We start from the raw sequence: 10,847 nt of genomic DNA on the forward strand, positions 1-10,847 counted from the left end.
TCCCACTGTATAAAAGGAAGCCTTAATCGTCTTGTTTCTGTTTTCTACTTCTTTTTCTATTTTTGCATCATTTAAGGATGTAAAGAATTGAGGGTCAGTATTTAGGTATATGTCACTGTTGGAGATACTTGTTTGTGCATAGGGTGGTAAATAACCTTGATTTTCAAATTAATTGCTAGTCCACAGCAATTTGGTGACAAGTGGTTCCTAGAGAAGTGGTCTCTAGAAAACGTCCAAGCCTGAGAATCAGAGGACCTCAGTTATAATCTTGGCTCTGTCATAGGTCTGCTGTGTGACCTTGGGAAAGTCACTTAACTTCTTTATGCCTCAGTGACCTCATCTACAAATGTAATGTCTGTCTCCCCTTATGGACTGTAAGGTTCTCATGGGCAAGGATCATGCATACCCATTCTGTTGTACTGTCATTTTCTAGGTTCTTAATTCAGTGTTCTGCACACAGTAAGCATTCAGTGAATACTATTGATTGATCTTAGAACCTTCTCCGACTCATTATATTCAGTAGACCTATGTGGCCTTCAGGATCGCATCTGGAGAATTTCTAGTACTCTACCAATCTCGGCTATGGGAAGGAGAGTCAAACAGTGGCCTACCCATTCCATTCCTAGCTTGGGCAGTGGATAGTGATTGAAAGGCAAATTGCTACAAATCAAAACTAACCTGTGTTGGGCAGCAGCGGCATGGGAGAAAGTTGAGGGCAGAGACTCGTTTACTGTGAGGAAGAAGGCAATGGTAGACCACTTCTGTAGTTTTACCAAGAAAACCTAATGGATATGTTACCAGAACGACTGCAGATGGATGTGGGGCGAACTGGGAGAGAAGTGTCCATGGAGTCGCTGTGGGCTGGAGACGATTCAACAGCATAAGACAAGACTATAGGGTAAAACCACCCCCAAATTAATAAGCCTCTGTCATTGAATTACAATGTATGCTACCAGTGGTCAGGGAAGTCATGGCTGCTTTACATTTTCATATCCCAATCACTTGGTACAATGAACTGCATTTAGTGGAGTGCACTCAGTGGGTGTTCAAGAAATACTTTGTCAGAGTAGTTCTTGCATTATTATTATTATTATGTGCTTACTACAAGTCAGAAATTGTAGTAAGTGCTGGGGTAGACACAAGCTAATCAGCTAGGACATGGTCCCTGTATTACATGGAGTTAACAGCCCAAGTAGGAGGGAGAACAGATATTTCACCCCCAATTTACAGATGAGGCAACAGGGACTTTAAGTGACTTGCCCAAGGTCACACAGCAGGCTGCTGGCAGAGGCGGGATTGGAATCCACTTCCTCCGACTTCCAGGTCTGTGCCCTTTCCATTAGACCATGCTCCTCCTCACCCTTTAATGACACTCCTTCCCTTTACTCTCTATGCTTGCATTAGGAAGGGCTATAGATGAACGACAAGAAATCGGGGGATGGTGGTAAAACAGCATCTAAAACTAGAAGATTTCCAAATTATCAAAGAAACGATGTTCATTTGACCACTGACCTAAAATCGATAAAAAAAACCATAGACCAAGTTTCCCTTGATCAACACAGGTGTGTTCTCCAAAAAAGGGGGCAAGAACATTCTGCAGCTGATTTTCTCATTTATATTAATAACCCTTTTCCTAAGGTGCACTTATTCAAGGGCAAAAGACACTGTTTTGCTTAGTGACATTTTAATGGCTTTTATCATCACTGCATTTCTCAATGTGTAGATGAAGGGATTTAGCATGGGGGTTATCATAATATAAAATACTGCAACAGCCTTGTCAATGGATGAGGAAGTTGTGTGCTGCACATATTCAAAGATGCACGGAATAAAGAAGAAGATGACAACGATGAAGTCGGAGGCACAGGTGGAGAGAGCTTTGAGTCTACCCACGGCACTGTGGGTCTTCAGGGAGTGCAAGATGAAGGCATAGAAAATCATCAACAGGACAAAGATTAACACGCACATGCCACCACTGGTAGCAGCACCCAGCACGCTCAAGGTGTGAGTATCGGAGCAGAGCAGTTTCAGCAAAGGGTATAAATCGCACATAAAGTGGTCGATGACATTGGGGCCACAAAATGGTAAATGTGCCATGAAGATATTTTGAATTGTGGCGTGAAGAAAGCCTCTGGCCCAGGCCACAGCCACCAGTGATCTACAGAGATGTCTGCTCATGATGGTAGTGTAGTGCAATGGCTTACATATCGCCACGGAATGGGCATAGGCCATCACCGTGAGGAGAATGGTCTCAGCCCCGCCAATAAAATGCTCTCCAAAGACCTGGGTCATGCAGCCTTTGAAGTAGATGATTTTCTTCTCAGAGAGGGAGTCAATGATCAGTTTAGGTGTGTTGACTGAGAAATAGCAGGCATCAAGGAACAACAAGTGAGCCAGAAAGAAATACATAGAGGAATCCAGAGTCTGACTGGAAGCTACCGTTACCACAATGATCAGGTTTCCCACGGTGACGATGTAGATTATTAAAAAGACAACAGAGATAATTTTCTGCATCCTTGGGTCCTGTGTGAGTCTCAATAGAATGAATTCTGTCACATTGTTTTCATTCTCCACCAACTCGAGGTAGGCAATCAGTACACAAGTGAGAGCTGCAGATTTGGTAAAGAGAATGATGATCTTTGTTAGGTTTGTCTTGAGATGATTAAACGATGCTTCATAAAGGAGCTCAAAACACTTCCATTCATTCATTCATTCAATAGGATTTATTGAGCGCTTACTGTGTGCAGAGCATTGTACTAAGCGCTTGGAAAGTACAATTCAGCAATAGAGACAATCCCTGCCCACATCGGCCTTACAGTCTAGTAGGGGGGAGACAACATCAAAACAAGTAAATAGGCATCAATATAAATAAATAGAATAATAGATATATATACATATACATCAAAAGAAGGAAACAGGCATCAATATAAATAGAATTATAGATGTACATATATAGATAAGTGCTGTGGGATGGGGAAGCGGGATGGGCAAGGGAGCAAGTCAAGATGACGTGGAAGGGATGGGGAGGTGAGGAACAGGAAGGCTTAGTCTGGGAAGACCTCTTGGAAGAGGTGAGCCTTCAGGAGGGGTTTGAAGTGGGGAAGAGAGATTTGTGGATTTGAGGAGGGAGGGCATTCCAGGCCAGAGGTAGGACATGGGCCATTGGTCGACAGCATAACAGGAGAGATGGAGGCACAGTGCGTGGCTCAGTGGAAAGAGCCTGGGCTTTGGAGTAAGAGATCTTGGGTTCTAGTCCCGGTTCTGCCACCTGTCAGCTGTGTGACTTTGGGCAAGTCACTTCACTTCTCTGTGCCTCAGTTTCCTCATCTGTAAAATGGGGATTAAGACTGCGAGCCCCTCGCGGGACAACCTTGATTACCTTGTAGTCCCTCCAGCGTTTGGAACATTGCTTGGCACATAGTAAACGCATACCAAATACCAACAAAATTATTATTATTATCAGGGGAGCGGGGTGTGAGGGCTGGGATATAGAAGCAGAGAATGGAGGTGAGGTGAGCAGGGGCAAGGTGATGGAGTGCTTTGAAGCCAATAGTAAGGAGTTTTTGTTTTAATTATTGCAGCTCAATTTTCCATAAGCTTTCCTCAAGTATGGTTTGACTGTTCCCAGCTTGTCAATTATGGTATTTATTAAGGGCTCACTATATGGCAAGCACAGTTGTAAGGGCAGGGGTCATTTTCACAAAGAAATATTGAGATAACTGTTTCTCTGCTCAGGGTTCTTTTGCCGAAGTCTAGTGGGCCAATATTGAAAGTGGATTATTTAATCCACCAAAATCCAGCTCAATGCTCAAGCCCTTGAATTTAGTTTCTTCTCAAAATCTCAGGGTCTGTGAGTTCAGGAATCACGGGATTTAGAGTGGGAGCCCGTCCATTTTTATCCTGACTTCCTCTCTGGATCAAGGCAGTAGGAAGGGGACTCCTGGGTCTCTGTCCTCCCAGAAACGTGCAATTTGGAACTGAATGCTGTTAAAAAATAACCCACTCCAGCTTCAAGTCTTGCAGTTACTGCTAAGACTTGCGGATATTCTTCAACAACTAAACGGGGCAGCTAGGAAGCATCCAAAATCAGGATCTTTCTGGATGAATTGTGAAATACAGTCAACTGGACAACATACAGTAGCCTTCACATCAGCCTCCTTTCCATAGATAAAAGACTTCCCAATTGTTTGTTCTCTTAACTGCCATTTGATTAATGCATTTATGGCTCCAGAAATCGACTCAAGACTAATATTTCCCAGTCCTTTAAAAAGATTCCTAAAGATTTAGCTTGAGTTGTAAGTGTAACACCAACCAGATAGGAAATCTGCATGACTTATTAATAATGATAATGATAGTTACGTGCCACACACTGTACTAAGCCCTTAGAGTAGATACAGGATAATTAGACGGGATACAGTCTCTATTCCAGATGGGTCTCACAGTCTAAGGGGAAATGAGAACAGCGACATGAGAAGCAATGTGACCTATTGGATAGAACATGGGCCTTGGAGTCAGAAGGACCTGGGTTCTAATCCCAGTTCTGCCACTTGTCTGCTGAGTGACCTTGGGCAAGTCACTGCACTGCTCTGTGCCTCAGTTACCTCATCTGCAAAATGGGTATTAAGACTGTGAGGCTCGGTTGGGACAAGAACTGTGTCCAACCGAATTAGCTTACAAATGCTCCAGCACTCAATAAAGTGCCTGGTACAGAGTAAGCATGTAATAAATACCACAAAAAACATGGAAAAGTCAGAATTAGAACACAGATCTCCTGGTTCCCAGTCTCTTTCCATTAGGTCACATTGTTTCTCATTGCTCTTCTCTTCTCCTAGGGATTCACTAAATCCCCCAACCCCAGGATGTGGGGAGAACCATTAAAACATGAAGGAGTTAGGTTCAAAACAACTCAAAGGAAATGCTTCTTAATGCAGCAATTGGTGAGCACCTGGACAGCAAAGGAAGTTGTGCAGGCATAGAGTGTTGGAAGCTTTAAGAAGGATTTGAACCAATTTGTGGACAAGTCATTCAAAATTGGTTGCACTAGAGGGAAAGTTATGGTTATATGGGGAAAAGAAAGAAATGTTACAAAGTCCCTAAAAATTAGGATCAGATGAGGTAACTCAGGCATAGAGAAAGTAAGTGGCTTGCCCAAAGTCATATAGCAGACAGGTGATGGAGCCTTCTTAGTCCTAGGCCCATGTTCCTTCCTCTACACTATGACAGTAGTGGGCAGAGAGAAGGGGTTGGTGAATCGGGGATTTCTAATGAAGTGAGAGGAAACCTCCCAAAAGCCTCACACAGTCACTAAAAGCACACACAAACAGGGAAGCAAAGGAAGAGAGAATCATAAATGAAGTCATAGAGGGATTCAGAAAGGCAAAAACAGAATCTCAGATGGGCAGAGACGGGGTCCGAGGCAAAGAGCCATAAAGTACCAGAACTCAAAGACACGGAGAGAAGTTCAGAAAGAACTTACCAGTATTCTATGTCAGACTCTTTCATCTCTCAGCTGTGCATGTTTCATAAAGCTCTGTTAGGAGTCCCCTCTGCATCTACACCCATTCTCTCTTGGTGCTTACCCAGTTCCATAGTTTCAGCTACCACCTCCATATGGAAAACTCCACAGAGCACATATGTATATATCTGTAATTATAAATTTATTTATTTATATATAATTATGTATATTATTGTCTATCTCCCCCTCCAGACTGTGAGCTTATTGTCGGCAGGGAATATGTCTGTGTTTATTGTGCTCTCTCAAGTGATTAGTACAGTGCTTTGCACACAGTAAGCACTTAATTAATTCATTCATTCATGCAATCGTATTTATTGAATGCTTACTGTGTGGAGAGCACTGTACTAAGCGCATGGGAGGTACAAGTTGGCAACATGTAGAAACGGTTCCTACCCAACAGCGGGCTCACAGTCTAGAAGGGGGAGACAGACAATAAAACACAACATATTAACAAAATAAAATAAATAGAATAAATATGTACAAGTAAAATAAATAATTAGAGTAATAAATATGTACAAACATATATACATATGTACAGGTGCTCTGGGGAGGGGAAGGAGGTATGGCGGGGGGACGGAGGGGGAGAGGAAGGAGGGGGCTCAGTCTGGGAAGGCCTCCTGGAGGAGGTGAGCTCTCAGTAGTTCTTTGAAGTGAATGAATGAATGAACTCCCAAATCGACTTTAGCCCTAACCCTCATGTTTAACCTGCAATCCCACATCCCTCTTGCCTCTAAAAACATCACCATCATCAATGGCATTAACTGAGAGCTTACTATGCACAGAGTATTGTATTAAGTGCTCGGGGGATTACAATTCAAAAATTTTCAGACATGTTCCCTCCTTTATGGAACATCAGCCTCCTCTCGAATCTCCCATCCTCCTGTCTCTCCCCACTTCAGTCTATACTTCACTCTTCTGCCCGGATTATTTTTGTACAGAAACGCTCTGGGCATGTTACTCCCCTCCTCAAAAATCTCCAGTAGTTGCCTGTCAACCTACAAATCAAGCAAAAACTCCTCACTCTCGGCTTCAAGGCTCTCCTTCACCTCTCCCCCTCCTACCTCATCTCCCTTCTCTCCTTCTACAGCCCAGCCCACACCCTCTGCTCCTCTGCTGCTAACCACCTCACTCTGCCTCGTTCTTGCCTGTCCCACCGTCGATCCCCAGCCCATGTCCTTCCCCTGGCCTGGAATGCCCTCCTTCCACACATCCGCCAAGCTAGTTCTCTTCCTTTCTTCAGAGCCCTACTGAGAGCTCACCTCCATCAGGAGGCCTTCCCAGGCTGAGCCCCCTTTTGCCTCTTCTCCTCCCCAACCACCCCGCCCATCAGGAGGCCTTCCCAGACTGAGCCCCCTTTTTCCTCTTCTCCTCCCCAACTCCCCCGTCCTACCTCCTTCCCTTCCCCACAACACTTGTATATATTTGTACAGATTTATTACTCTATTTTACTTGTACATATTTACTATTCTATTTATTTTGTTAATGATGTGCATATAGCTATACTTCCTTTTTGTTCTGACGATTTTGACACCTGTCTATATGTTTCGTTTTGTTGTCTGTCTCCCCGTTCTAGACTGTGAGCCCGTTGTTGAGTAGGGACCGTCTCTATATGTTGCCAACCTGTACATCCCAAGTGCTTAGTACAGTGCTCTGCACACAGTAAGCGCTCAATAAATACAATTGAATGAATGAATGTTCCCTGCCAACAGTGAACGTACAGTCTAGAGGGGGAGAAAGACATTATTATCAGTAAATAATTTATAATATATAATTTAAAGATATGTACAGAAGTGCCACGTCTTTATTTCCTGTTTTCCAGGTGCTACGTACAGTCCTTTACTCCCTGGGTACTCGATAAATATTACTACTACTCCTTCTTCTCCCATTTATCCTGCTCCTCTCTTCCTACCTTCCTCCTATTACTATCACTAGAGAAGTAGCATGGCTTAGTGGAAAGCACTTGAACTTGGGAGTCAGAGGTTGTAGGTTCTAATCCCTACTCTGCCACTTATCAGTTGTGTGACTTTGGACAAGTCACTTAAATTCTCGGGGCCTCAGTTACCTCATCTATAAAATGGGGATTAAAACTGTGAACCCCACCTGATTACCTTGCATCTACCTCAGCACTTAGAACAGTAATTGGTACATAGTAATTGCTTAACAAATATCATTATTATAATTATTATTATTATGGGGGATCTGAGAAGACAGTGACCAGAACAGGCAGAATGATTTTATTTTCTTCAAGAATTGCCTCCAACAGGAAAAGATGCTGATGCTCATACCAGTGATGAGGTTTGAACCCACAAAGGAAATGCAAACCTGAAACGGTGTAGCAAGCCTTTCTGAATATGTGCTAGACATCCTGCTAAACAATCGACCAATTAATTATATTTATTGAGCACTAACTATGGGCATAGCATTGTACTAAGCGCTTGGGAGAGTGTAATTTAACAGAATTGGTAGTTATGTTTCCTGCTCATATTGAGATAGCAGTAAAGAGGAGGAGAAAGACGTTTACATAAATAAATTAAGGATATGTACTTAAATGCTGTGGGGCTGAGGAAAGGGTGAATAAAGGGTGCAAATCCAAGTACAGAAGGGATGCAGAAAGGAGTGGGAGAAGAGGAAATGAGGGCTTAGTTGCCCAAGGCATTTTGGAGATGTGCCTTCAAAAAGACTCTATTTGGGGGAAGGAGAGTTTGTATAACTAATCTGCAGCGAGACCATCACTGAAAAATAACTCAAGTAGGAAAGCTTTGATGTAAATGAATTTCAGATCTTGATAGCCTAACATGACTCACTCTCATAATCAGAGTTGGGTTGGTGCGAGATTTCAACCAGTAAAATGAATTCTATCTCTTTGTTTTCCCTTATATACTTTCACCCAATTTTCTACATCACCTCTTGGTTAATGGATAATTTTAGCATACTGGATTGATCCTTATAACACTTCAGTCCTGTGTTCAAATATTGGTTTCCAAACATTCTCTTTTTATCATTGTGTATCGGTGAACACCATTGTACATCTCTCATCCACAGGATTTCCATCCAAACTATTATTCTCACAGTTCAAGGAGATGCCACAAGGTTTCTTTGAAATTTCTGATCTAGAATGAATTCCTAGACAATTACCTTACTTAGTAATATTGAGAAGCAGCGTTTCCTAGTGGATAAAGCACAGGCCTGGGAGTCAGAAGGACTTGAGTTTTAATCTGAGCCCCGCCACTTCTCTGCTGCTGTGACCTTGGGCAAGTCGCTTAACTCCTCTGGGCCTCAGTTACACCACCTGTAAAGTGGGGATTAAGATTGTGAGTTCCATGTGGGACATGGGCTGTATGCCATGTATACGTGATTAGCTTGTATTTACCCCAGCCCTTAGAACAGTGCATGGTGCGTAATAAGCACTTAAGAAATACCATAAAAACAATGTAAACAAAATTTAGGTGAACATGTGACTATCTCTCCACAAGCAGTTGTTTTGTGATGCCCCACACTTATAAGCCCTTTACAATGAGACTATAAAAATTTGTACAGAGTCATGGAATTTTCTGTAGAATTGGTAAGCATTCTTTTGAGAATCAGGGACATTGCCAAAATATCAGAGAAAATAGTAAAGAAGTATCCATTTTAGTTAAATGACTTCTCATGAAAGAAAAAAAAGTTTTGAATAAACTGTAAAACCAATGAGGCAGAAATCCTTACCTTGAGTTGCTGTTGTGGATCTTGATGCTCTTTGGTGAATTTAGGGTTTTACCATCCCAGCTCTTATATCTTCATATGATAAAGCTGCTTTAGAGAGGAAGGACACAGTACACTTTTGGGGTAGAAAGGTTGGATATGTGGCCACAAAACAAGTAAATCATTTAGGTAAAACTTCTCAGAGTAATCAAGCTCAGGTGGCAGCTGGCCTACTACGTTCAGTTCACAAAGATCGTGTGACCGTGTGCTCTGGCAGAGGCCTGAAAACTTAATGCCTGGAGGACAGCTCACTGATCTTCCTCTTTGCAAATTTGTAACTGCAGAGAATAGGCAAGACCATGAGGATGAGACCCTTATATTAATGCCTGTCCATCCCTCCTTCCAGTCTACAACTTCACAGGTTTCTCTTTGAGCTGTAGACAGACATTTAAAGGGGATCCCGTACAAGTTCACAGCTCTACTATAATGGTTAGGATTCTCTCTCCTTCTCTCAGAGGAATTACTTTTTTTTCTTGAAGCATATGCCAAATCAGTTAAGCCTGAGCTATTTGGGAGATTTTGTGTGTCTCTGCCTAATCAACTCCTTTAATTTAAGAGCTGCCTTGGGGCCAGTGATGCTGAGTCAGATTCTCGAGATGTGTGCGCGAGATATAAGGGTGAGCCAAAATGCATACACATACCTGTGGGCCATGCACCTGAACCAGAGAGGTAGCACCCCTGAACCTTGGAGAAGCAGTGTGGTGTAGTGGACAGAGCATGGGCATGGGAGTCAAGAAGTCATAGGTTCTAATTTTGGCCGTGCCACTTGTCTGCTATGGGCTTTGGGCAAGTCACTTCACTTCTCTGGGCCTCAGTTACTTCATCTGTAAAATGGGGATTAAGACTGTGAACGCTATGTGGGGCAGGGACTGTGCCCAACGCTATTGGCTTGTATTCCCCCCAGCACTTAAAACAGTGCCTGGCCCCTAGTAAGGGTTTAACAAATGCCATTATCATTATTATTATTATTATTATTATTATTATTATTATTATTATTATTATTATTATTATTACCCCAAGTGAAACAGCGATATGGAGGGCTGGGGGAATTTCTGGGTGCATAGATTGGGCTGTTGGCTACAGTTCTCCCTGTCTTTCAATCAATCAGTCAATGGTATTCTCAAGCGCTTACTACAGTGCTCTGCACACAGTAAGCACTCAATAAATATGATTGAATGAATGAAATTCATTACATTTACTTTGTTCAAAGCACCATACTAATTGTATATTTATTGAGCACTTACTGTATACAGCGCATTGTGCTAAGTAATACAATACAATAACATTGATGGAAACTATCTCATACCTACAATGAGCTTACAGTCTTCCGAAGTGGAGTAAAGGGGCATCGGTTTGCCCCTTCCCCGTTCATATTTTCAGTCTAGGTGGCTCCATTGTCATTAGTTCCTCACCCCTATAAAATCTTAATCTTCTAACCTGAGCTTCTCATAAAGCTCTCCCTGAGTTTACAAGGACTAGCTCTTCTTAGATTCAGCTCTTTCAAGCCACCAGTATGACTCAACCCCTTGCTGCCTCACTCTCCTTCTGTTCTCTGTCCCACTATCCCTCTGTCATGTAAGAAAACAATGCTGTT

General features: G+C 42.6%; 1 protein-coding gene across 1 annotated transcript; it reads right to left on the minus strand.

The window, feature by feature from the left end:
* Positions 1–1,410: 1,410 nt before the first annotated feature.
* On the minus strand, positions 1,411–10,511 carry LOC119922199 (olfactory receptor 4C46-like). Its single transcript, XM_038742172.1, has 8 exons — positions 10,498–10,511; positions 9,895–9,909; positions 9,218–9,286; positions 5,320–5,437; positions 4,001–4,066; positions 2,443–2,649; positions 1,705–2,280; positions 1,411–1,512 (listed from the first exon to the last, which is right to left on the minus strand). The coding sequence occupies exons 1-8, from the start codon at positions 10,509–10,511 to the stop codon at positions 1,411–1,413; spliced, it is 1,167 nt and encodes a 388-aa protein (XP_038598100.1).
* Positions 10,512–10,847: the final 336 nt, after the last annotated feature.

The sequence above is a fragment of the Tachyglossus aculeatus genome, unplaced genomic scaffold, assembly GCF_015852505.1.
Source record: "Tachyglossus aculeatus isolate mTacAcu1 unplaced genomic scaffold, mTacAcu1.pri scaffold_100_arrow_ctg1, whole genome shotgun sequence".
NCBI classification, from domain to species: domain Eukaryota; kingdom Metazoa; phylum Chordata; class Mammalia; order Monotremata; family Tachyglossidae; genus Tachyglossus; species Tachyglossus aculeatus.

Excerpts from the sequence above, each read along its gene's own strand:
- LOC119922199 (XM_038742172.1), bottom strand. Across the intron at positions 2,650-4,000 it reads CTGCAAGACTTGAAGCTGGA|ACAAACCTAACAAAGATCAT; the intron begins GTGGGTTATTTT and ends AATCATCTCAAG. Across the intron at positions 1,513-1,704 it reads TCTACACATTGAGAAATGCA|GTCAGTGGTCAAATGAACAT; the intron begins GTGATGATAAAA and ends TATCGATTTTAG.